This window comes from Salvelinus sp. IW2-2015, linkage group LG32 (assembly GCF_002910315.2).
Source record: "Salvelinus sp. IW2-2015 linkage group LG32, ASM291031v2, whole genome shotgun sequence".
NCBI lineage: Eukaryota > Metazoa > Chordata > Actinopteri > Salmoniformes > Salmonidae > Salvelinus > Salvelinus sp. IW2-2015.
This window is the reverse complement of record NC_036871.1, coordinates 10,925,275-10,953,003: the sequence shown is the minus strand read 5'-3', so window position 1 is coordinate 10,953,003 and position 27,729 is coordinate 10,925,275. Positions and strand designations below refer to the sequence as shown.

Sequence of the window (27,729 nt, the reverse complement as noted above, 5' to 3'; positions counted from 1 at the left end):
TCAAAGGCATGAAGACTCCTTTATTGAAAAGGTGGACAGGCGTACAGTAACAGTAAGCGCTTAGAAACCCGTAGTAAACAGTTGTGTTTGGATTGTCGAGACTGTAGACAGGTGTTCTGGGCCAAGTTTCCCAAAAGCATCATAAGGCTAAATTCAATTTAGCCTTGAGATGCTTTTGGGAAACCGGGACCTGGTCAGGAGAGAAACATAGGAACAGAGTGTCTGAAACTGGGATCTCCTACTCTACTGATGTTATCCAGAAAATCCTGAAAGTTTGAGTATTATTCCTTTCTTTAATGGCAGACATAGGGAAACTAAAACATTTGGTTGAGTACTGTAGTTGAAATCTGTCCCATTTTTTTTCTTCTCCCAAAGCTCGGAAGGTAGCTACAAATAAATACTCCGCCTCCGACAAAGTCTATAGTTCTTCATTTCGGACATATATATAGAAATAATAAATAAACTGTACACAAAGCATTGTGAGGAAAGTATACAAAACAATAAATGAAATATACAAAACAATAAATGTTAGACAGTCATTGCAAGGGCTGGTGAAAAAATGTTGCATGGCAGCTGAGGAAGGCAGAAAGGCTTGCTTGAGTTCTTGACTGTTTGTGCTCCTTAGCTACGTTATGCATGGCACTGGTTTCTCTCCACCTTATATCAAATCTATGCTGAAAGAAAACATATGCAAATATAAGGCTCCAGAAAGTCTCATTTCTAGATCTTTCGTAAAAACACAACATAAATTTACTCCACGATGGCGATTCAATGTTTGTGTTTCGTCCACAGATGAGTTTATCTTAGTTACTTGAAAACTCTCCTTATGAATCTTGCAGCAAAAAAAAATCATGTATCTTTATCAAAATATATTGTGGTTAGTTACAAAAAGGTTCAATTCCATAAGCTAACAAGTCCCCTATTTCAGCTGTAGTGGTCCAGCCTGTGCTGTGAATCAATTGTAATAATCAGGCCGTATAATACCAGAATACAGACAGAAAACTAACGTGGATTCGTCAAGTTACATTACACTCAACTGTGCCGGAAGTGCAGAGACTTGTGAAAGTACCATACAGAGTGCTTTGGTTTCTTTACAAATTCAATTCATCAAAACGTCCAACCATTCAAACATACCACTTCTTTAAGACAAGTACAGTTATCAGGGGATTATTGTTCTGAAACCGAAAACCTACTGGACAGAACGAGTACACAGGGAGGGCGACATGATCAACAATGCTGTCAGTCAGTCATTGATGGAAATTAGCCAGGGGCAAAATGGAAATTACAGTACAAATTGTGTCATGCTTGCTTGGCACTTGTACTGTCATTGGCTTTGTCCCTGTGAAGAGCAGAATATTGACCAATGACAAAGGGAAAGGGGGGAAAACATTCTGGCACAGAGAACTGGCCCATGACAGAATTGCGCTTGAGTGGCACATCTTTCACACATCTCTGAAATAGTTTGGCAAATATTACAACTTACACATTTTCTTCACAAACCCAGCTACCAATGTATCTTATTTAGTAATTCAACTGGTTGAAAATGTGACCAGTGGTGATGTTACCTGTGGAAAACGTGAGACCTACTGTATTGTAACAACAATAATGGACTTGAAAGGACATTGTCCACAGACCTACTGTCAAACAGTTCTTATCTTAGTCCAGGTTCCCCTAAAAAACAACCAGTTCTCCTAATGTGCCAGGCTAGGTAAGTGCTGGTTACACCTTCCTCCAATGTGTTCATGGATTGGCACAAGCCCTTTCAAGCAGGATATTGGCTGTGAGTTAAATTGTAAAGTGCTAAAAGTGGAGGCAGACTGATGAAAATGGGTGCTGTAAAAAGGTTAATGATACACACACATTTACAGCATAAAGCAGTATGTATACACTTTGAGTGACTTCCAATAAATAAAATCATACAGAAAAGGGTTGATTCTTAACTGAAGTCCTTGTTTTGGGTACAATAAAACCATAGCTAAACCCAATCCAATTAACATAACTATAGTCAATTTACAGTAGGTATGGGCATTTTCAATGCCTTGAATTGTATTACACGGGCTGACTTCAATTCCGAATTTCAACACTGGGAGGCGCCAGGTGCAAACAGCATAGCTTTGTCTTACTTTATGCCCCTATAACGACTGGCTCAGGGTTGGTTTTGTAGGTGTACACGTAACAGTTCAGGTTAGGACTGTGTGAGGAAGAACTGACCCTAAACCAGTTGTTAAGAGTTTGTAATGCTGCTGTAGTGCTGCTGCTTCAGTCAATCTTAGCACAAGACCCCTTGCGAGGCACCTAGTAGCAGTTGCAACAGTGGTACCCAAAAAGTATTGTTGCTGCATTTTAAACAATCTCTTCCTCAAACCATTCTGAAGGCCTGCTCTGTACTTTGTCCTTTGTGGTACATATCTGGTAAGGTCTGCAAAGGACTTGAATAAAATATCAAATCATCAACAGTTGTAAAGGCAGGCAAACATTGCCATTGGCCAAATTCCTGTTTATTGCGCTGTTTGGCATAAAGTCTCAAAATACTTGATGGTGTTTGTTGTTACTAAGTTCAAAGCGCCGTCAATTGTTTCAAGCGGTCATAAGTAGTATAAAGGAAGACGTGTCCCCGCAAAATTCCTCGCTCCTTCGTCGTAGACCTGGCTGTCAAAACAGGATGGTTGGTTATCTCAGCGTCTCTGAAAAACGTAAGCCAAAGACGGTGACGCATGTTCAACTCCGAAACATATCGGTAAAACACAAAAGACCAGCTCAAAAGCACGGGTTTCCTGTTCTCTGCAACCTAACAAATAGGAACCGTGGGGCTCTCGTTTCTCCAGTGCAAGGTGACTGCTGTGTAAGTGCAGACTTCCTGAACGCACCCCCTTTACGTTCTCTACCTCAGCTTTGTCCTGCCATTCAGTCCAAGGAAGCCAAAGATGTGGGGTAAAGGGTTCAGGGGGAGGCACAGACAATCAACAACAAAAAACGAACAAAAAAGAACATTGCACTGGTGTTATGTACCTAGCCTGAAGCGCCTCACACCGGCATTACCTTCTTGGTCATGTTCTTTGTCTTCGGCTGCCTCCTTGTCTGGGTCAGAGTCGGTGGACAAAGTCGTGCCACCGAGATTGAGGACAGAGGCGGCCATTTTGGAAAGCCCCTGATAGTGTGGGTGAGCAGTGGCAGACACGGAATGGAGTCTGCTGTCCGGGTCAGTTCTAGAAGGCTCCGCCCCAGTGCTACTGTACCCCTCCTCCTCTTCTGGGGGGCTCTCTGTGTCGGACTCGCCTTCCTCCTCTAGGGTCAGCTCAAACTGGAATTTGTCTCCGATGGAAGATCCACCCCCTCCGGCCCCAATGGCTCCCCCAGGCAGGCCCACCTTGTCCTGGGCCTCGGGGGTAGGCGATGGGCTGTGGGGGATCATGCTCTGGTACCACTCACGGTTGTCCTCTAGCGTGTCTAGGATCTCCTGGGCGTCGGGATGGACCAGATCGGCCCACGTCTCCCATAGAGGATGAACGATGTAGTCTATGAAGCCCACCTGGAGGGGAAGAGGAATATATTCATTGACATATTTGCCAGAGAGGCAGACCTTTCCGAAACAGACAGCGTATGTCTCTCTATGCATGTGTACATAGTGTGTATCTGTGTCTCTGTGCTTGTGTGTGTCGTAACCGTACCTGGTTCTTCTCGATGGAGGCGTTGTGTTTGTCACACATGGGGCTGATCTCCATGCCCTTGTCCCTCTCCCTGTCCCCCTGGGTGAAGAACTCCACCATGATGCGGTCGGTCCACTGGCGGTACAGCTCCAGGGGTTTGGTGGGGTTACTGAGGTCAGCACAGTGAACCATGTTCTGGAGGACCTGGAGAAACCCAAAACCACTTCTTATTGAGCATTGAGGAATGAAATGGCCATAGAAGCATATCAGTCAATCAATCCAATCTATTTTATAAAGCCCTTTTTACATCAACAGCTGTCACAAAGTGCTTTGTACAGAAACACAGCCCCAAAAAAACAAAGATCAAGCAATGTAGATGTAGAAGCACGGTGGCTAGGAAAAACTCCCTAGAAAGACAGGAACCTAGAGAGGAACCAGGATCCGAGGGGTGGCCCAGTCCATTTCTGGATGTGCTGGGTGGAGATTTTGAGACTAGATACCCATTAAGGCCAAATCGTTCTTCAAGATGTTCAAAAGTTCATAGATGACCATAAGGGTCAAATAGTAATCACAGTGAGGGTGTGTAACGGATGTGAAATGGCTAGCTAGTTAGCGGGTACGCGCTAGTAGCGTTTCAATCAGTTACGTCACTTGCTCTGAAACCTAGAAGTAGTGTTGCTCCTTGCTCTGCAAGGGCCGCGGCTTTTGTGGAGCGATGGGTAACGACGCTTCGTGGGTGTCAGTTGTTGATGTGTGCAGAGGGTCCCTGGTTCGCGCCCGTGTCGGGGCGAGGGGACGTACTAAAGTTATACTGTTACAGGTGCAACAAGTCAGCACCTCAGGAGTAAATGTCTGTTGGCTTTTCATATCTGAGCATTCAGAGGTCGAAACAGCAGGTGCGGTGATATGACAGTAATATGTTCCCAATGGTTCAGTTGGTTGGATCATGGTGCTGTCAGTTTAGGCAAATGTTTTGGGGTTCAATTCCTGAATATGCCAAATACACTGAATGAATGGGTTAACTGTAAGAGGCTTGAGATGAAAGTGTCAGCCAAAATGGCCATATTATCATCTAATTCACATCAGTTATGCTGAATACGAATCCCTGCTCAGAGAATGAATGGGATTCTTTCGAAGTCTAACCTGGATGCGATCTCCATAGTTGTCCAGCAGCAGCACTCCAGAGCTGGTCACTTTCTTGGTCTCCACCATGGTCTTCAGGTCCGCCAGCAGGTTCATGTGTTTGGACATGTCTGTGGCTAACACCATGTCTATGACCATCTTGCGTAGGGACTGCCTCTGTTTCTTGCTGAGGTTCTGGAAGATGTCACAGTTGTTCTCCTGCAGCAGCTTGAAGCCCACTGCCAGGTGGTGGTTCTCCAGGACTGACACGTCGTTATACATCAGGGCCAGCTCTGAGTCTGAACGGACACACAGGAGAGAATGGAACAGTGTTGTACAGACAAAGACAGATATATACGCACACACACAAAGAGAGATATTCTACAGCAGGGGGTCTCAAACTGGTGGCGTGCGGGCCATATGTGGCCCGTGAATTGATTTTAATGTGGACACACAAAGGATTCCAAGATTTGAAACATCTACATCCTAGTGCCCCATGTGAACTCACTGGTGTTGATGAGGAACTGGTTGGACACCCCCGGATGGTCCACATCATGTATAGCACTGGCAAACAGAGCAGCCAAGATCTCCAAGTCAGTGAACACAGCCTGCAGAGATGGGAGAAACACAGGGATGTTAATGCAGGTAAATACTGTATGTGTGTGGGACTCATTCATAGACGTAACAACAATACAGTATTAAAAATACAGTATTGTCAGTTTCTAGCTAAAAAGTTGTATTGTATTGACGTACCTCCAGGGCGGGGGTGGAGAGAAGGACGTGGGTGGACTGGACCACGTCTGCAGCATGGATGTTGTTGTGGTAGGCCACGTCGTGGTGGTAGTGGTCCTCCAGGGTCATCATGAAGGTGATGAAGGTGTCTGCAGGGATCTTGAAGGACTTCCGCAGCTCTCGCTCCTATAGAGGAAACATAGAAGGGGGGGAAAACGAAATTGTCATCATTAGAGAGAGACTACTTAATTAGAGATCATTCTATTTAGAGAAATGTCATTTGAATCATATGAAACACACTTTTTATCCTTCAAGACAACAGTGACATCATCTAAGTTCCCCAAACAGTATCTTTGTGGACGCAGACGGATGACATACCTGGAAAATGGAATACATCGCCACCGTCAGTGGACGATTCGCAGAATATTCAGATATTTTGAAAATATCCACACCCCATTGGTTGATCTCTTCCAACTCCTGCCAGATGGAAAAACATTTCAGTTAGAAAGAACAACAGATCCTTTACCCCCAAAATGTGCCGGGGACTACTAGATCCTGTCATAAGTGACAACTTGTGACAGAACAGAACCCTAAAAGGGAGGTATGTTCTAGTTAAATCGTCAGAAAAGAAGGGTTGTGTAGACTACCTTGGCAAGGAGGCTCTCCTGACTGGAAGGGACCCCGAAGCGGGGAATGCTGGAGGGGGCCACACTGGGGATCAGGATCGGCTTCTTTACCCCCACGATCTGGGACATGGGGCGCTTCTTCTTGTCCGTCTTCTCCTTCTTCTCCTTGGTGGGCGGAGACATGATCTCCATGTCGTGTTGCTTTTCTGTGGTACGGACAGACACGGCGCGTTATTACACATTGACACCGTGATAACCATAGGTTCAGAATGGTTGTCTATTGAAACTAGGGCTGGTGCCCCTTTACATTGAGTTGAAGTGCCACAGATATCATGTGGTTACATGGAATTATATTGTATTGGTGTAATGACATGTCACTACTATACAATACGTATACATTAGTAACTATTAGGTCCACATTACAGGTCTCTACTAGCACAGTCAGTCAGTGAAGGCTTGTGGAGAGAGAGAGAGAGAGACGTACCTAGGAAGGTGCTGGAGATGAACTCTGACACCTGGTTCCCTGATCTGCTGGTCTCTGATAGCTGAGTAAGCTCCCTGTTCAGCATCCTCTTGAACTGGGGAGACAAACAACAACACAACACACCGCATCACTCTGACTGTACCAATACACTTTCTACTATAGACAGTAGACATACACATGGTAGGCACATGTACAGTACACTATGAGACATTTAGTAGTATGCAGTAAATGGTGAGTCCATTTGCTGTCCAACCACATCTGAAATAATACACTCTTAGAAAAAAAGGTGCTATCTAGAACCTAAAATTGGTTTTCCGGCTTTCCCCATAGGAGAACCCTTTGAAGATCCCTTTTTGGTTCCATAAGAACTCCTTCCACAGAGGGCTCTACATGGAACCCAAAAGGGTTCTACCTGGAACCAAAAAGGATTCTCCTATGGGGACACCCGAAGAACCCTTTTGGAACGCTGTATGTAACCTTTTCTGAGTATGTCCTTCTGCAAGACTATGTAGCTGGCATTAACTTTTCTACTGAAGTGGATGAGAATAACACCATTGTCTTTCTGAGATGCAGGGTCCTCTTTCACCCCTGCTACGTTAGGTGGGCCCTAGGCTGCTCAGCAAGAGTAAACAGTCTTGATTGGTACTCCGGACTGCCAGTCATCATCTAGCTCTAGTATGAGCCCGCCCCCTCGGTGACAGTCAATCAAGTGACGCTTTAGTTTCATGTAGTGTACCTTCATTGTTCCCTGTGCTTCACTCATAGTGGCTAGAGTACAGGCTGGCTAGAATATCTCCATTAAGAGGAGCTTACAGCGGAGGCTGAGTAGAGAACGCTTCCTTCATAGGTGCAGAAGATGATCAAATAATGTATTATGGAATCATCATACACAAGGATAATAGAGTTCCCCCTGTCTGAAACAGCGGCAGTCTGCTCTGAAGACGCACACCCACAGATATATATACAGTGGGCTCCAAAAGTATTGGGAGAGTGACGCATTTTTTGTTCTTTTGACTCTGTACTCCAGCACTTTGGATTTGAAATGATGCAATGACTATGAGTTTAATTTGAGGGTATTTTCATCCATATCGGTTGAAGCGTTTAGAAATTACAGCACTTTTTGTGTATGCAGTCCCCCCATTGTGTCATTTTGGAGTCACTTTTATTGTAAATAAGATTAGAATATGTTTCTAAATAATTCTACATTCATGTGGATGCTACCATGATGAGTGAGAAAGTTAGACTCACAAATATCATAACCCCAAGACATGCTAACTTCTCACCATTACAATAACAGGGGAGGTTAGCATTTTTGAGGGGGTGTGATATTTGTGATTCTGTAACTTTCTCACTCATCATTATTCACGATTCATTCAGGACTATCTGTAATCATGGTAGCATCCACATTAATGTAGAAGTGTTCAGAAACATATTCTTATTTACAATTAAAGTCAATCCAAAATGACACAATACATTATTTACCATTAATGTCTATTGGGCAAAGTTGTACTACTTTAACAGGCTTATAAATGAATTTGTCCCAATACTTAGGTCCCCTAAAATGGAGGGACTACGTACAAAAAGAGCTGTAATTTCTAAACAGTTCACCCGATATAGACAAAAATACCCTAAGTCTGCATTTTAACCTCAGTCATTGTGTCATTTCAAATCCAAAGTGCTGGAGTACAGAGCCAAAACAACATGTGTCTCTGTCCCAGTACTTTTGGAGCTCACTTTATATGGGTCATTCTACAGAAGTGGTGCAAATTGGGGGTTGGAAGAAAAAAAAGAATCCCATTTGTATAGTATTTTCCCCAAACTTTCAGAACATCTTCATCAGGTAGACATATAGAGTATAACCTATGACTTTGTACTGTATTCATTTAACAATATATTTGCTATTGCCTTGGATTAAATTAGAACATACCATGATGTAAATAAATGTTTGGAGATTGAACTTTTTTTATATTTTTAATTGCATTTTTGAGATGGGACTGCAATTTGCACCACTTCTGTAGAATCAACCATATGTGAGACACGCACACTTCTTACACACACACACAAAGATAAAGGGACACATCTGCATGCACATACATGAATGGACTTTATGGACTCACTCCATGCTCATGCACTCCTGGAAGCACACACACACACACACACTCATACACATGCCCACACACACACACTGCAAAGACAGCATCACTTCCCAACTAACTGCAAAGAACTCTGCAAACAAGTACACCTGTACTACACACGTGCATCCCAGCCCAGCCCATCTTACCTCAATGTACATCCTCGACACAAAAAACAAGTAATTGACTTCGGGCATTTCAGCACCAAATAAATCATGGAGTAGAAAGAAATGAATTAAAGACCAGATTCCTTCCTCTAGCTACTGTACTGTGTTTACGGTCCCTGGTACTGTACAAGCAGAACACACTCCGTGCTCCTGTCCTGCTTGCCTGAACTCCTCAATTCCACTGCAAGCAGACAGTCCACAAGAAAGCCTTTATCCACATGCTACAGGAATGGGCAAAGATAAGAGTTTGCTCGCAAAAGGAAGCGCGAAAGCCAGGCTGAGGATGCGGGGTGCTGGGGAGCATGGCCGAGAAACGACTCCTGCCTCTCTCCCTCAGCAGCACTATTCTGCCTGCTCTGTGTGTAAACTCCCAACTCCCCCCCCCCCTTCCATATTGCCCAAAGGAAGGAGCCGATCGGTGGCCTGCTGCATCAGAGGCTGGGACAGGGGGACAGAGCTCATTGGCCCATGGTAGAGGAGACAGGTGGGGGCTGGTTGGGTTGGAGGCGGGGGGTTGAGGCTGCACCATATGCACCAAGTTTGAAGATGATGTGAGGGAGCCCAATGCCTTGAATGGCTGAGGTATTTATTTCACATATACTGTATGTGAACGCATGAATGCATTGCTAGTACTGACATGATGACGATGACGCTATGAGGAAAGAGAAAATCCTCATAGGAAAATGGGAGAATAGGATGATTTGGCATGATACGCAACATGCTGTAGTATCAGTATCATATTATAAATGTACAAATCCTAGATATTTGCAGAAAGCAGAATAGAAAATCCATTATTTTAGAAGATAAAAGATATTTTCAGAAATCCATTGCACATTATACACTGAACTAAAATAAATGCAAGAATTTCAAAGATTTTACTGTGGAGCCTATCATATAAATTCATATGGCCTTAATCTATGGATTTCACATGACTGGGAATACAGATGCATTTGTTGGTCACAGATACCTTAAAAAAAAGGTAGGGGCGTGTATCAGAAAACCAGTCAGTATCTGGTGTGACCACCATTTGCCTCATTCAGCGCGACATCTCCTTCGCGWAGAGTTGATCAGGCTGGTGATTGTGGCCTGTGGAATGTTGTCCTACTCCTTTAATGGCTGTGCGAAGTTTCTGGATATTGGCGGGAACTGGAACACGCGGTCGTACACGTCGATCCAGAGCATCTCAAACATGCTCAATGGGTGACATGTCTGGTGTGTATGCAGGCCATGAAAGAACTGGGACATTTTCAGCTTCCAGGAATTGTGTACAGATCCTTGTGACATGGGGCCGTGCATTATCATGGTGAAACATGAGGTGATGGCTGCAAATGAATGGCATGACAATGGGCCTCAGGATCTCATCACGGTATCTCTGTGCATTCAAATTGCCATTAATAAAATGAAATTGTGTTGGTTGTCCGTAGTTTATGCCTGCCCATAACATAACCCCACCGCCACCATGGGGCACTCTGTTCACAAGGTTGACATCAGCAAACCGCTCGCCCACACAAGTCCATACACCTGTCTGCCATCTGCCGGGAAAGTTGAAACCAGGATTCATCCATGAAGAGCATACTTCTCCAGCGTGCCAGTGGCCATCGAAGGTGAACATTTGCCCACTGAAGTCAGTGACGATGTCGAACTGCAGTCAGGTCAAGACCCTGTTGAGGACCACGAGCACGCAGATGAGCTTCCCTGAGATGGTTTCTGACAGTCCTTTGGTTGTGCAAACCCACAGTTTCATTAGCTGTCCGGCTGGCTTGTCTCAGACCATCTCGCAGGTTTTGAAGCCAGATGTGGAGGTCCTGGGCTGGGCTGATGTGGTTACACGTGGTCTGCAGTTGTGAGGCCAGTTGGACGTTTTGCCAAATTCTCTAAAACGACATTGGAGGCAGCTTATGGTAGAGATTCAATTTTCTGGCAAAAGACATTCCTGCAGTCAGCATGCCAATTGCAAGCTCCCTCAAAACTTAAGACATCTGTGGCATTGTGTTGTGTGACAAAACTACACATTTTAGAGTGGCCTTTTATTGTCCCCAGCACAAGGTGCACCTGTGTAATGACCATGCTGTTTAATCAGCTTCTTGAAATGCCACACCTGTCAAGTGGATGGATCATCTTGGCAAAGGAGAAATGCTAACTAACAGGGATGTAAACAAATTTGTGCACTAAATTTGAGAGAAATAAGCTTTTTGTGCATCTGGAACATTTCTGGGATCTTTTATTTCAGCTTATTTATTCAGTATATTTCTTGATACAATACAATGTGGTGAAGATGGTTAACATACAAAGTTGGTCAAATAGACCATACAAAGATGTATGGCAAAGGGTGAAATATTCATAAAGGCAAACATGCTTTTTTTTAATAGGAAAAATCAAGTGATGCAGAAACATCACTGAGCCTGTTGCAAGGTGCTAGCATGGATGATACCTCCCACTGACTCTACCTTTTCATTGACTAATCTGCAGCACATGAAACACACCAACACGTGTGTGTGTGACTGGCGTGAGTGCGGTGTGTGCATCCAGACAGAGCCTGTGTGTGTTGGGTGGGTGTGTGTGTGCCCAGCGCACATGGCTCTTGCGTAGGCAGGCTAATCATGGAATCACACAAGCTATAAACGTCTGGAAGAGTGTTGTAGTGCTATTCTTTAGCTGGACATCATTATTTCTTCAAGTTTATAGGCTACCAACAGATAGCCTATCGAATATCATTATAGAATATGCTTAAAATGCCTACGCCCACACATATTGTCTCAATAAATTGTTTTGTTKTTAATACCCTCAAACACCAAGTTAGGCATACCTAATTTCAAAATAGGCCATCATCACTGTGGATGATAATTCTTCACGTTTGCAGTGAAACATGCAAATTGCATCTGCATGCCAATCATTTGATCTCAATCAGTTTCACGGGAATATTCATTTAGAGCTTCATGAGTTACTGTTTCATGAGCGAATTAGCGCAGATGGTGTTAAATTATAAGCCTTTCTGTATTTTGATTCAATCAAAGCACGGTCTGCCTAGTGTCACTCTCTATTGAGTTTTGGCCGCGTGCAGTGTCTTTTTGTTGACTATTCAGCTAACCATCCTAAAATGTAATAAGAAATGAGGTGGTGTTTTTGGTATTACAGTAATGTTATACTAATAAAATAAAATACAATTTTATTTGTCACATACACATGGTTAGCAGATGTTAATGCGAGTGTAGCGAAATGCTTGTGCTTCTAGTTCCGACAATGCAGTAATACCCAAAGAGTAATCTAACCTAACAATTTCACAACAACTACCTTATACACACAAGTGTAAAGGGATGAAGAATATGTACATAAAAATATATGAATGAGTGATGGTACAGAACGGCATAGGCAAGATGCAGTAGATGGTATAGAGTACAGTTTATACATATGAGATGAGTAATGTAGGGTATGTAAACATATAAAAGTGGCATTGTTTAAAGTGGCTAGTGATACATGTATTACATAAAGATGGCAAGATGCAGTAGATGGTATAGAGTACAGTATATACATATGAGATGAGTAATAAAGGGTATGTAAACATTATATTAAGTGGCATTGTTTAAAGTGGCTAGTGATACATTTTTTACATCAATTTTTCCATTATTAAAGTGGCTGGAGTTGAGATGGCCTTGAGATAGAAGCTGTTTTTCAGTCTCTCGGTCCCTGCTTTGATGCAACCTGTACTGACCTCGCCTTCTGGATGATAGCGGGGTGAACAGGCAGGGCTCGGGTGGTTGTTGTCCTTGATGATCTTTATGGCCTTCCTGTGACATCGGGTGGTGTAGGTTGTCCTGGAGGGCAGGTAGTTTGCCCCCGGTGATGCGTTGTGCAGACCTCACTACCCTCTGGAGAGCCTTACGGTTATGGGCGGAGCAGTTGCCGTACCAGGCGGTGATACAGCCCGACAGGATGCTCTCGATTGTGCATCTGTAAAGGTTTGTGAGTGCTTTTGGTAACAGCCAATTTCTTCAGCCTCCTGAGGTTGAAGAGGCGCTGCTGCGCCTTTTTCACCACGCTTTCTGTGTGGGTGGACCATTCAGTTTGTCCGTGATGTGTACGCGAGGAACTTAAACTTACTACCCTCTCCACTACTGTCCGTCGCTGTGGATAGGGGGTGTCCTCTGCTGTTTCCTGAAGATCACATCATCTCCTTTGTTTTGTTGACGTTGAGTGTGAGGTTATTTTCCTGACACCACACTCCTAGGGCCCTCACCTCCTCCCTGTAGCCGTCTCGTCGTTTGTTGGTAATCAAGCCACACTGTAGTGTCGTCTGCAAACTTGATGATTGAGTTGGAGGCGTGCATGGCCACGCAGTCGTGGTGAACAGGGAGTACAGGAGAGGCTCAGAACGCAGGATCAGCGGGTGGAGATGTTGTTACCTACCTCACCACCTGGGGCGCGCGTCAGGAAGTCAAGTAACCCAGTTGCACAGGGCGGGTCGAGACCCAGGGTCTCGAGCTTGATGACGAGTTTGGAGGTACTATGGTGTTAAATGCCTGAGCTGTAGTCGATGAACAGCATTCTCACATAGGTATTCCTCTTGTCCAGATGGGTTAGGGCAGTGTGCAGTGTGGTTGCGATTGCGTCATCTGTGGACCTATTGGGGCGGTAAGCAAATTGGAGTGGGTCTAGGGTGTCAGGTAGGGTGGAGGTGATATGGTCCTTGACTAGTCTCTCAAAGCACTTCATGATGACGGAAGTGAGTGCTACGGGACGGTAGTCGTTTAGCTCAGTTACCTTAGCTTTTACTAGTATTTTACCTGAGTGGAATTGTCATTTATTTAAATATACTTAAATCATACTTCATGAATATATTTAGGTACATAAACGTATGTCCGTGATAAATATAATTTAGAATATTTAAAATTATAAAATGGTGAGTTTGGATCCTGGATGCTGATTGGTTTATAGCTATTAGTTATTCACAATAGTTCATGCAAAATGCCATGATGCCATTATGCCATTATTACATTTCAAGTATCAATGTGCATCCAGAGTCCTGCAGCCCAGCCAGCCATTCATAAACTTCATCACCCACGGAGAAAAGCATCTATACATTATTTCCCCATGCTTCTTGCCTAGCATTTGGTTTGGTACAGCGGGGGTACCAAACACAAGTCAATTAAGAACAAATTCTTATGTACAATGACAGCTTCGCTGTGTGCCTATCTGCCCTGTGTAACATGTTGACTTTGCTTTCTGTGATCTCCACATATGCATATGAAGGTGGCAAGACTGACAGCTTCTCTGATCCTGGCGAATTCATTTGTCAGGATTATTAAAATGGATATATCCAAAGAATTGGCAATAGATGTGATTGTGTGTTAGCTTTAGTTGGTTAGCTAGCTAGCAAAGGAGAAGTAACGTTAGCTTAGCTTTAGCTATCTTATTGACTCGACCATCAGCTAATTGTTACTTATTTATACATTATTTAATAATTCACTGTCAGCTGAAGTTCTTGTTGCCTAKTTAAACATGATTTATTAAATCATTATTTATTGAAGATCATGTCTCTCATCATCATTGAACCGCTGCTAGCTAGCTACAGTACATGCTAATTATTTGTTTAACATAGCAATGTGGAATGAATAGAACGACTGGGTCAAAATATGATAATATAATTAACGACCAGCCTGTTTGGTTAGCAACTTCAGAACCTCAGAAACAACTGGCTTTTGCCCAGACTATATCGTCTGGTGGACGGATAAAATAAAAGTAATTTACTAATTAAAATATAGTTTTTAATGAAAACATTTTGCAAATCTTTTTTGAAATATGTTGGCAACCTTAGCTTCGCTTCAGGCCTAAGAACAGCCCTTAATCGGGAGTTATCACACGATATTCCCTGGGGTCTCATGCCTTATTGCGTAATTATCTAAGTTGGAACAATTTGAAATACAGTTAATGCATTTAATGTATTCTTTATAAGTGTCTTATTAGCATTTAAGTATATTAAATACATTTAAAATGATCCAAATTGGGACACTTTTTAGTTCTTAAGCACATCCTTAGTATATTAGATAAAGAGGAAAACAAATATTCTTTGAATACCCTTTAGGTACTTTTGATGTATCTTTTTCAAATATAAGAAGGACACAAAAATTCAAATTCAGTATAAATGTAAGTTTGATGTAGTTCACCAATCAATGTCATTATATTATTAGTATTGTAGGATGATCAATTAAATTATATTTGTATTAGAATTTCTGTATATTATTTATTAATTAAATGTACATATAATGTGTTAAGCATACTTTTACAAATATACTTCTACTCATTAACCATATTGGCTATTGTAACTAGCCATGTAAAGGTTACCTTGATTGAAAAAGGCATCCTCTCAGCCAATGTTACAACAGACTATGTACAAAGCAGTTGTGGCTGGAGTGGCAATTTGAAAGTCTATTTTTGGTAATTGTGCACCAGTGGCAATTCACACTTTCATTGCTCACATTATAGTGATAAATTAACATTTTAAAAACRCGCAATGTGTTATTAAAAGTACAATATTATTCAGTTGTAAAATGAACATCAAAACAATTTCCTAAGCTAAATATGAGGAACAACATCATATTAGTAATACAAATTTCACCTGTAAAAAGGATTCTGGGTAATATGCTATTTTCTTTGCACATACTTTACAAAAAGTATACATTCAGCTATTCATTGTCAACTTTCTCTTTCTCTGCACTCTTCTGAAGTGGAATTCAGAAAGCACTTTGAAACTCATTGTCACGTTCCTGACCTGTTTTATGTTATTTTTGTATGTGTTTAGTTGGTCAGGGCGTGAGTTGGGGTGGGCATTCTATGTTTTGTGTTTCTATGTTTAGGTCACTTGTAATTAGCCTTATATGGTTCTCAATCAGGGACAGGTGTTTGACGTTTCCTCTGATTGAGAACCATATATAGGTTGGCTGTTCACACTGTTTGTTTGTGGGTGATTGTCTTCTGTGTCTGTGTATGTTGCACCACACGGGACTGTTTCGGTTTGTTTGTTCGTTTGATGTAGTCCGTTCCTGTTCGTGAGTTCTTCGTGCATTTATGTAAGTTCCATGTTCAGGTCTGTCTACGTCGTTTTCTTATTTTGTAGTTTGTTGAAGTGTTTTCGGTTTTCGTCAGTACTTTAATAAACTTCATTATGTCCAAATATCACGCTGCACTTTGGTCCAATCCCTACTCCTCCTCTTCGTCTGAAGAGGAGGAGGACACCCGTTACACTCATTCATGGCGAATTGAAACTATACTTATAGTGTACTTGATCACTCACAAGCAAAGTTTCTAAAACACACACAAAAAATAATTTACAGTACACTTTTAATACATGTATTGAAGTGTAATGATAGTGAACATATAGTAACACTTAAAGACTGAAAAACAATACATTTAAAAAAGCACCTTTAATATGTGTATTGAAGTGAAATGATATTAGTGAGTATATTTATAGTAACTTAAAGATATACTTGAAAAAATACATCTCGTATTTCAAGTATATTATATAAATTTGTAGGTTTATGTAAGTACACTTCAGTATACTTGAATATATTAAATCATTAAAAAATGTGTTCTGGTATATTTGGTTCTGTTATGTAAATGACTAATGAATCATTATGTGATCTTGCGAGACATTGATTCCGCTTTGCTCTAACTTTATTAAATGACACCATTGTAGAAGTGGCGGAGTGACTCTCCGGTGGCGCTCCGGCAGCACTAACCCCTGGTCTGGAAGAAGGGGGAGGGGAGAGAGGGATGAGGATGGATGGATGGATGGGGAGGAGATGGGGGATGCCGTTACAACACAAGATCCCACTCCCTCATTAAAAAAGTTTGACACAGAGATACTGGGAGTTGAGGGAAGGTGTGTGGGTCTGGTGGTGCATGCATGCAACCATCTCATTCATTCATGGATGAGCTTTCAAACGTCAGAAGGGATTGGAGATTTCATTCATATTTCCTAATCGCTGATGAGATTCATCGTATTAGTGGCCTTTCACATGAGCTCAGTCAGGATCAGAACGAAATGCATTTGCAGAGTCAGTCACTGGCTTAGTGGGTTCTTTCTAATTTGGGAGGCACAAAAAATACATGGCCGAAATATTGCATAAAAAAATCTCTCTCTCTCTCTCTCTTCTCTCTCTCTCTCTCTCTCTCTCTCTCTCTCTCTCTCTCTCTCTCTCTCTCTCTCTCTATATATATATATATACACTGCTCAAAAAAATAAAGGGAACACTTAAACAACACAATGTAACTCCAAGTCAATCACACTTCTGTGAAATCAAACTGTCCACTTAGGAAGCAACACTGATTGACAATAAATTTCACATGCTGTTGTGCAAATGGAATAGACAAGGTGGAAATTATAGGCAATTAGAAGACACCCCCAATAAAGGAGTGATTCTGCAGGTGGTGACCACAGACCAAGAAGGTTTGCTGTGTCTGTCAGCGTAGTGTCCAGAGCATGGAGGCGCTACCAGGAGACAGGCCAGTACACAGGAGACGTGGAGGAGGCCGTAGGAGGGCAACAACCCAGCAGCAGGACCGCTACCTCCACTCTGTGCAAGGAGGAGCACTACCAGAGCCTGCAAAATGACCTCCAGCAGGCTACAAAGTGCATGTGTCAGCATATGGTCTCACAAGGGCTCTGAGGATCTCATCTCGGTACTAATGGCAGTCAGGCTACCTCTGGCGAGCACATGGAGGGCTGTGCGGCACATAGAAATGCCACCCCATGACTGACCCACCGCCAACCGGTCATGCTGGAGGATGGTGCAGGCAGCAGAACGTTCTCCACGGCGTCTCCAGACTCTGTCACGTCTGTCACATGTGCTCAGTGTGAACCTGCTCTCATCTGTGAAGAGCACAGGGCGCCAGTGGCAAATTTGCCAATATTGGTGTTCTCTGGCAAATGCCAAACGTCCTGCACGGTGTTGGGCTGTAAGCAAAACCCCTGTGGACGTCGGGCCCTCATACCCACCCTCATGGAGTCTGTTTCTGACCGTTTGAGCAGACACATGCACATTTGTGGCCTGCTGGAGGTCATTTTGCAGGGCTCTGGTAGTGCTCTCCTTGCACAAAGGCGGAGGTGCGGTCCTGCTGCTGGTTGTTGCCCTCCTACGGCCTCCTCCACGTTCCTGATGTACTGGCCTGTCTCCTGGTAGCGCCTCCATGCTCTAGACACTATGCTGCAGACCACAGCAAACCTTCTTGCCACAGCTCGCATTGATGTGCCATCCTGGATGAGCTGCACTACCTGAGCCACTTGTGTGGGTTGACTCCGTCTCATGCTACCACTAGAGTGAGAGCACCGCCAGCTTCAAAAGTGACCAAAACATCAGCCAGGAAGCATAAGGAACTGAGAAGTGGTCTGTGGTCACCACCTGCAGAATCACTCCTTTATTGGGGGTGTCTTGCTAATTGCCTATAATTTCCACCTTTTGTCTATCCCATTTGCACAACAGCATGTGAAATTTATTGTCAATCAGTGTTGCTTCCTAAGTGGACAGTTTGATTTCACAGAAGTGTGATTGACTTGGATTTACATTGTGTTGTTTAAGTGTTCCCTTTATTTTTTGAGCAGTGTATATATATATATATATATTGTTCACATTGACATAAGTGTGAAATCATTTTTCTCTGTTTTAATGGGGGGGTTACGTGTTTTGGCTAAATAAGAAGGAAACTAGATTAAATCAAAGTCTGAAAGAGAGTCTTTATAGATATTGTGCAGATACAGATACAGATGTGATAACAATTCTCTGTAGATTCATTTGGCTAGGTCATGATGCATACAGCATACAGCACTCGACATCACAGTCTTCATGACAACTCTTCATAAAGCCACGATGATTCTAAATCACTGGTGGGCCTTGAGCTGGTAGGATATTGTATCTTGTCTAAGTCCATCATAGCGAATGAACTCAAACTGAACCAAATCTTGATGTAAGACATTAGTAGCTTCAACCTTACCATTGAAGTCAAGGGTACAGGTGACTCATTAAAGCACCCAGGGTTATGAGGTGTGTGTGTGTGTTTGTGTGTGTGTGTGTGTGTGTGTGTGTGTGTGTGTGTGTGTGTGTGTGTGTGTGTGTGTGTGTGTGTGTGTGTGTGTGTGTGTGTGTGCGCACACGCGTACGCGTGTGGTTTTACTATCCTTGTGGGGACCAGAAGTCCTCACAAGGATGGTAAAACAAAGAAAAATTTGGTGGGGACATTTCTCCGGTCCCCAAAAGGAAAAATGCTATTTTAGGATTAGGGGTTAGGTTTACTGTTAGGGTTGCATTATGGTTAGAATTAGAGTTAGGGGTTAAGGTTAGGGTTAGGTTAAGGGTTTGATTCAGGGTTTAGGGAAAATAGTATTTTGAATGGGAATCACTTGTTTGGTCCCCACAAAGATAGTAAAACAAATGTGTGTGTGTGTGTGACTGTACCTTGTTGGAGGCCATCTCGCTGACAGAGTGGCGTGTCTTCAGAGTCTCCAGCTGCTCCAGACACCAGTCCAGCTCGTCCAGAGTCTCCACGGCCAGCTGCTGGAACGGCTCCTCTGTCACACCCACACAAGGACAACACACAAGGAGATGAGCTTACGAATCAATGTTCTTTTAACGTTCGACATTCATTCAAGAACCAATGATTCAATCTAGAATGTTGTCCAGTGACGCAAGTCCCCTTTGCGGTTTCTATGGGTGGTGATATCATCAGTTCGGTTTAATCAGTCAAACAAAGACGGGTAACCTAGGAGGAAACCTTGTTAAGCTCTCGTCAACTTTTGTAAAGCCCCAAAAAACTTTCAACTGCTGAATGAATAGTCAAACGAACTCAACCAATCACATACTTCAGAAACCCTCACCTGCTAAGGTTGTCTTGCACATGGATGGTGGGTTACTGCCAGTTCTCCTGTGGACACAGACATCCCAGTTTGAGTAAAGTTTATAAATATATATATATATAATGTATATCTATATCTATTTTGTATTTCCTGTTCACTTCATTGTTAAAGGATTTGAGGGGACATGCGAGTTTGGGTATGAGAGGTGTAGATTGAACTTACTTGCTGGGTTGACGATCTTGCTGATGGGTCAAAACGGCGAAGTTGCTTCTTACCGTCCTCAAACTGGCAAGTACCTACAAGAACGGTAAAGATAAATAGGGTACGCCATCTCTACATTGTGATAGTTGAGGTCCATCATGTATGAATAAAAACACATACAAATTGTTATTTCAACACTAGATTAGTGGGATTCATATTTACTCTGTGAGTGTTTGTATCCTATCAAACGTGCTGTTGAATGTAAGGTACCTCAATTGTTTGTGTAAAATATTTGTCAGAATGACAAAAGCTACACTACAAAAAAGTACCAAAAGTATGTGGACACATGCTCGTCGAACATCTCATTCCAAAATCATGGGCATTAATATGGAGTTGGTCAAGTGGAAAGTCACTGAGCTCTTAAGTAAGTTCATTCTACTGTCAATGTTTGTCTATGGAGATTGCATGGCTGTGTGCTCAATTGTATACACCTGTCAGCAACGGGTGTGGCTGAAATAGCTAAAACCTCTACTTTGAAGGGGTGTCTACATACTGTTGTATGTATAGTGTACCTTATAAGCCCCACCCCCCCATACGTCATACATGTCAGAGTCTGGGCGCCCATCGAAATCTTGAGTCGGCACATTAAAAGAGACGGTATCTGGTTTCCTGCGGGTGTCTTACCAGTCAGCAGCCATATCGAGGGAATGCCGTATTAGATTCCTAGCTTGTTCAGTAAAGTGAGTCCAGCTGTGACGCACTTCCCTCGTCATAGGCCCGGCTGCCGGGATGCGCCAGCCACATGCCAAAGGCTGTTCCGGTGGTCCTCTCTACTAGTGTCACCGGTGCCTAGTGACAGCTGTGACTTCACTGGGCCAATGGCAACAACCTATTTATAGGTATTCTTATTTTTTTTAAAGTCTTAGTTACTCAGGGTTAGTCCGTGTTCAGTCAGATTTATGAGTTATTTCCTTGTTGTGTTGGTGTGCTTAACGAAGGTGAAGCCAACATTACAGCTAAATCTCATTCCATATATCTATTTTCTAAGTATTTTGTATGTTTATTGGCTAGAGAGAGATAAAGGTAAAAGGTAGAAGAGAGACTGCTGAAAGAGCAATGGGCAGGATTCAAAGCTATGCTAGCAGCAATACACTGGTCATGTGCTCCAGTGGCAGCAGCCTAGACCCCGAGACCACCCCAGGTCATTTGCTGAATCATTTGTTCGGCTGAAAAACACAGGAAAGGGCAAAATATTTCCAAAACTAACCTGTGCAAATGGTGTCACAATCATGTCTTCTCCATGTCTACAATGGAGAGAAAAAACGGAACAAAATGAGGTTACATCTAGATATTGGTTTAGGCTCTGGTCTTGATGTTTTCAAAGTACAGTAATGGAATCAGTGAAAGAGTTAAACAAATTGCAACCACTTAGTGCGCATACAATATTTAGGTTAATTAATCCAACATAACTACTGTGGTACTAATGACTACTGTGGTACTAATGACTACTGTGGCACTAATGACTACTGTGCACATTACACATTTGCAATAATCCTAATCCTTAATCAGGACAGTTGATCAGTGTCTGAAATAAAACTTCAACAACCTGCAGACTGACATTAAAGCAAAGAAAACAGAGAAGGGTAGAACAGGCCAGGTGAAATGCAGGTCAAACAAAGGATGCCATGCACTGTACATGTTATGAACCGTGAGGTAGGGAGACATGTAGGGAGACATTAAAGTGCAACTGGTAAAGTTACAGGGTTGGGGAGTTATGCTAAGGTATTTTCTTGAAGCTTCACATGCAAAACAAAAATGGCTTTCTCGGGGGTCACCTAGGGGAGGGCTAAAGTGTTAGTCACTGGTGCCATGGGGAGGGGACAATGGCTCTGAAACCTGTAATGGAGAATGCAGGACAGGCCTTTGAGGGAACCTAGTCAGTGTTTTGTCAAGTTCTTCTCACCGAGACAACCAGTTGACTTCCCAGTGCTTCAAGCTTTCTTCCCTTTAAAAACAGAGGCAAGAGTTGGTGACCTGCAACCGATTAATCACAAGCTAAGGTGTTCAGACACGTGGAAACTGGCTTAGGCTGACAGTAGGCTGGAAAAACAAACAGCAGAAGAAGAAGAGAAAAAAATGGAAGTGGCCAATTTTTCCGACTTTGTCTATGTCTAATCCTACTGAAGCAGAGTTGACATGCAAGCGTGCTGGGATGGAAAGAACTGCTGGTTTCAGTAATAGGGGCTTTCAAACTGGAGGACGGTAGATTTTCCAAACCCACAGAGCAATATGGTTTAATATAGCATTTTGTGCTAATAAAACTGTGCTACATTAAAAAAAGCACAATAAAGCGCTTAAGATACAGTCCACTTAGTAGGCTCTTTCACAGAATAACTTAAGGGACCACACAAACTACTGTAGTATAAGGGAAAGATTTCAAATTGGCCTAACGTGTTCCTCATGCTTTGCGATTGGAATTCCCTTATGGAAAGCGACCCAAGAAACGACTTGCTTTCCACATATGATTTGATTAGTTCCACAAAACCATATCTGTATATAACCTTGGAGTGGAAATCCCTGTATCATCAAGGCCTACAGTGAGACATCTCTGCCATGACACTTACCAATAGATATGAGAGGAAGGTGAAAGGTCACAGAGGGAGACATTAACCAATAGGAAGGGGGGGGGGGCACTTACAGCTCACTGGCAGTGGAGGAGTTCCTCGAGGGGGCCTTGGGTGAGAGGTCAAAGTCAGAGTCGGAGCGGTAGAGGAAAGATTCCCGGCGCTGGCTGTGAGCGTAGTTGGCCTGGAGCACCAGGCCGGAGCCGGGACTGGCCTGGGGGTCCAGAGGGCTACGCCCCACCGACAATCCATTCTCAACATCGAAACTATGGGGGAGATAAAGAGGAAGAGAGAAGATGAGGAAATAATTCACTGTTCTCAACATCCAGTTCATTTCTTCCTATCATTCATCATTGTAATAATCATGCTCCAAAAATCATTGCAATTTCTTAAAAATGATGCTCTGTCACTCAATAAATTGAACGCATCAAGCCCCCCCCCCCCCACCCCCCACACACACACACCTCCTCAACAAATTAAGTTCATTTGAGAAAGCCCCCAAACTAAAAATATCAAAATGGCGTCAATCATCGCACAAACCCCTTTCAACAATGAATGTGATTTATCAAAAGAACAGGAAATGGCAGCATTTAAAAAAAGGCCCATCATTGTTCCAAGTCACACCAATAAACCTGATATGAAAGAAAACATTTGTGGTTGAGAGGGGAACAAAAACATATAATAACGCATTGTGGAGTTGGGTACGTCAGAGAACATTTCAATGGCACTCAGGAAGAACAGTGTGTCTGAATGGTGTTGGCTGGTCAAACTGTGGGAACTGGCTATTTGATGACGAGGGTCAGTCTGAGGTAGCTGCTACCAGTACTCCTATAAACTATAAAAACCATCTTTATGGCAATTCTATAAACTATAAACCATATTTAAGGCAATTCATATAGATATGAACACATCCATATGGATTCAGATTACTGCATCTCTGCCATGCGTAGCCAAGGTTGACATGCATGAACAGTTCTCTTTGATAATAACGCATCTCAATAGTCTAAAGGGGCTTCCTCTCCTCGTCTCCTTCCCTTCATCTGCGACAGATCTTAAAAACACAGGTGGATCAAAGGAGATCCCCCAAATGAATTCTACACTACATATCTGCCCCATCACATCCACCAGCAGAGCATTTTCAGATCTGTGCAGACAAAGGGAAGGAGACGAGATAAGGAAGCCACTGTAGATTATTGAGATGCGGCCAAGAGTCTGCACTGCCTATAGTAGAGGGAACTGGGATGCAGCCACGCATTGATCGGGCTGCAAGATCAGTGTGATGTAGGATTCGGGGGGGAGATAAAAATAGCCCTTCAGTATTGACGTGGTAGAATGTGAGTTGTGCTATTTCTAGACTATCGACTCTTCAGGTAGAGTGGAGTGTCCCGATCACACCGGGCACGGTCCGTCTCCAGCCAAATAAAGGCATTTCCACCTTGATCCCCATCCACAGTCCCCCAACCTCCGCTAACATCCAAGCTTTGCTCCCCTTGGTATGCAGGTTCTGATGAACTCCAGAGCCCGAAAACCGTTTGCAGAAACCGTGGCGGTTCATGGACAGAGACTGGATGTAGCTCGATCCCTTTGCAGATAATTAGTGCAGAGTGATATGGGGGAAAAAAACATCATGCTAAAACCGTTATGGAACACGTAATTGAAACTAACCCGAGCTCGAACTTTCCCCGTAGACGTCTCTCGCCTGATGACACGAGGCAATTAGACAACATTAACATCTGTCGTTTGTAAGATGAGCTATTAAACAGTAGAGCCAGTGGTTTCATGGCAAAATCAAACTTCCTGCTCTGCTTTGGGAACCCCACTGGAGGGATTTATTTTGCTGGCAGTCAGGTGCATAGAAATAGGTATTGATACATAATAGATCATTTCAGATGTATACAGTACATACTTCATACATTATTGTGGTCATAGTACATTATATTGCCAAAACACCTGTTATATTGAATATATCACAGCATAAAGTACTATGTCTATATGCAGGAACACGATTTATACAATGAATGTATTTTCTGATTGCAAAAATTGTATACAATGTAAGTAAAAAAAATGATATCTACACAATCTATTATATACAGTGGCAAGAAAAAGTATGTGAAGCCTTTGGAATGACCTGGATTTCTGCATAAATTGGTCATCAAATTTGATCTGATCTTAATCTAAGTCACAACAATAAACAAACACAGTGTGCTTAACTAATAACACACAAATGATCGATTTTTTTTTGTCTATATTGAATACATCATTTAAACATTCACAGTGTAGGTTGGAAAAAGTATGTGAACCACTAGGCTAATGACTTCTCCAAAAGATAATTGGAGTCAGGAGTCAGCTAACCTGGAGTCCAATCAATGAGAGAAGATTGGAGATGTTGGTTAGAGCTGCCCAGCCCTATAAAAACAAACACAAAATTTGAGTTTGCTATTCACAAGAAGCATTGTCTGATGTCAACCATGCCTCGAACAAAAGAGATCTCAGAATACGTAAGATTAAGAATTGTTGACTTGCATAAAGCTGGAAAGGGTTACAAAAGTATCTCTAAAAGCCTTGATGTTCATCAGTCCACAGTAAAACAAATTGTCTATAAATGGAGAAAGTTCAGCACTGTTGCTACTCTCCCTAGGAGTGGCCGTCCTGCRAAGATGACTGCAAGAGCACACTGCAGAATGCTCAATGAAGTTAAGAAGAATCCTAGACTTAAAGAAATCTCTGGAACATGCTAACATCTCTGTTGACGAGTCTACGATACGTAAAACACTAAACAAGAATGGTGTTCATGAGAGGACACCACGGAAGAAGCCACTGCTGTCCAAAAAAAACATTGCTACACGTCTGAAGTTTGCAAAAGTGCACCTGGATTTAATAACAACCAGTTATTAAATCCAAGGGTGCACATACTTTTCCCACCCTGCACTGTGAATGTTTACACGGTATGTTCAATAAAGACATGAAAACGTTTAATTGTTTGTGTGTTATCAGTTTAAGCAGACTGTGTTTGTCTATTGTAGTGACTTCGATGAAGATCAGATCAAATGTTATGACCAATTTATTCAGAAATCCAGGTAATTCCAAAGGGTTCACATACTTTTTCTTGCCACTGTACCTGTTTTAGGATTAAAACCAAAAACATGTAAATCAAATGGAGAGAACAATAGGCAAGCCAAAAGTATATATGGCTACAGTAGGCACTCCATTCAATTCGCCATCCACTTCATTCCCTGGAATGTTGCATGAGGGCAAGACGCTGGTCTAATACAGTGTGTTATGCAATCGATGCTGAAGCCCTCCTCCATTCATATGACAGAATACTATAGATACTGTAGTGACAGAGAGCGATGGGGGAGACACTGGCCGTGGCCCCACTCTCCGAGGTTCTCTCAGGTAGAGTTGGGATATGCAAGAAAAACATTTCCAATTCCCACATGCGTATAAAACACACTTGTACATGTCTGAAATAGGACAAATATAAGCATCCACAAAATTATTATTTATTACTATGTAGGAGCACAGACTGTTCAGTGCTGAGACGAGCAGAGAGAGCGAGAGAGTGAGAGTGAGCGAGAGAGATTTCCAAACCTTCCATAACAAAGCCATCACCTACAGAGAAATAAACCTGGAGAAGAGCCCCCTAAGCAAGCTGGTCCTGGGGCTCTGTTCACAAACACAAACACAAACAGACCCCACAGAGCCCCAGGACAGCAACACAATTAGACCCAACCAAATCATGAGGAAACGATAATTACTTTGGAAATACATTGGAAAACATTGGAAATAATTTACCAAAAATCAGAGCAAATTAGAATGCTATTTGTCCCAAAACAGAGTACACAGTGGCAGAACACCTGACCACTGTGATTGACACAAAAATAAGGATATGTACAGAAGGATATGTAGTGAGAATAGCCTTGCTATTGAGAAAGGTCGCCGTAGGCAGACCTGGCTCTCAAGAGAAGACAAGCTGAGGTGAACATGAGGTGGAAACTGAGCTGCACTTCCTAACCTCCAAAAGTATGACCATAACAGAGACACATATTTCCCTCAGATAACACAGACGCACAAAGAATTCAAAAACAAATCCAATTTTGATAAACTCCCATATCTATTGGGTGAAATACCACAGTGTGCCATCACAGCAGCAAGATTTGTGACCTGTTGCCACGAGAAAACAACAAGAACAAACACCATTGTAAATACAATCTATATTTATGTTTATTTATTTTCCCTTTCGTACTTTAACTATTTGCACATCATTACAACACTGTATATATACATAATATGACATTTGAAATGTCTTTATTATTTTGGAACTTTTATAAGTGTAATGTTTACTGATAATTTTATATAGTTTATTTAACTTTTATGTATTATCTATTTCACTTACTTTGGCAATGTAACTGCCAATAAAGTACTTAAATTGTAATTGAATTGAGAGAGCACAGGTTGTTCAACACTGAGACACATTAGGGCATTTCGCTCGTAGTGTACATACTGAGCGTGAGGGGATTCTATATTGAACGAGGTGGCATTGCTAGGGGCGCTGTGCATGTATATACGTGTGTGTGAGAGTGTGAGAATGTGTTGTGTGTAGTGTTCTAAAAATACCTGTGCCATCGCTCCCTCTCTCTCTTCCTCTGGTTGATTCTAGACACTGACTACTGTATGGCTATTTGTGCATCTGCAGCTCGATCGCTTCTGTCTCTGCGCTGCAAAAAAATAGCCTCTCCGTGCTGGGATTAGAGGCAGAACATCTAAAAATAGGTTTTCAGGTGAATCGGGCTCCCACTTTCTCTCATTTTCTCTCCTTCCCCCACTCCCATCGCCGAGACCACAGTCTTCCCTTCATTCATAAATATTTATGGAGGGTTTCTATTTTAAACAGATGCCAGGCTAAATTTAGTTTCCATCAAAAATGTCCGCCCACGTCTTTCCCTCGCTGGCACTCGCACAGCTTTTCTCCTCAGCGGCTCGGTTCAAAGCCTTCTGAATGGGCCTTCTGACTTAATCATCAGTTTTTACTTTGTTTACCTTTCAGTTGATTACTGCACAGTGACGCTGTAGGCTACCACGGTTGATTCGCTCGTACATGTTGTGCAGTGCGAGAGTATACATTGTTTCCTTAGCACACTCTTGGGCTAT

At 42.6% G+C, this 27,729-nt stretch overlaps 1 protein-coding gene across 7 annotated transcripts in view; it reads right to left on the bottom strand.

Annotated features, from left to right (window-relative positions):
- pde4ca (phosphodiesterase 4C, cAMP-specific a) overlaps nt 1-27,729 on the bottom strand; it is a 62,240-nt gene continuing 34,511 nt past the window's right edge. For 3 of the 7 annotated variants that reach the window (XM_070436828.1, XM_070436832.1, XM_070436830.1), the window contains exons 2-15: nt 22,653-22,844; nt 21,918-21,959; nt 21,222-21,258; nt 19,976-20,049; nt 19,776-19,821; nt 19,356-19,478; nt 6,612-6,705; nt 6,149-6,333; nt 5,880-5,978; nt 5,523-5,687; nt 5,278-5,377; nt 4,791-5,068; nt 3,669-3,851; nt 1-3,529 (exon numbers count right to left, since the gene is read on the bottom strand). In XM_070436828.1, coding sequence (XP_070292929.1) covers nt 3,002-3,529; nt 3,669-3,851; nt 4,791-5,068; nt 5,278-5,377; nt 5,523-5,687; nt 5,880-5,978; nt 6,149-6,333; nt 6,612-6,705; nt 19,356-19,478; nt 19,776-19,821; nt 19,976-20,049; nt 21,222-21,258; nt 21,918-21,959; nt 22,653-22,844 — 2,146 coding nt within the window. In that variant the 3' untranslated portion in view covers nt 1-3,001. Of the gene's footprint in view, nt 3,530-3,668; nt 3,852-4,790; nt 5,069-5,277; nt 5,378-5,522; nt 5,688-5,879; nt 5,979-6,148; nt 6,334-6,611; nt 6,706-19,355; nt 19,479-19,774; nt 19,822-19,975; nt 20,050-21,221; nt 21,259-21,917; nt 21,960-22,652; nt 22,845-27,729 lie in introns of all 7 variants that reach the window. The other 4 variants (XM_023977445.2, XM_070436831.1, XM_023977447.2 and 1 more) reach the window with 3 other exon arrangements.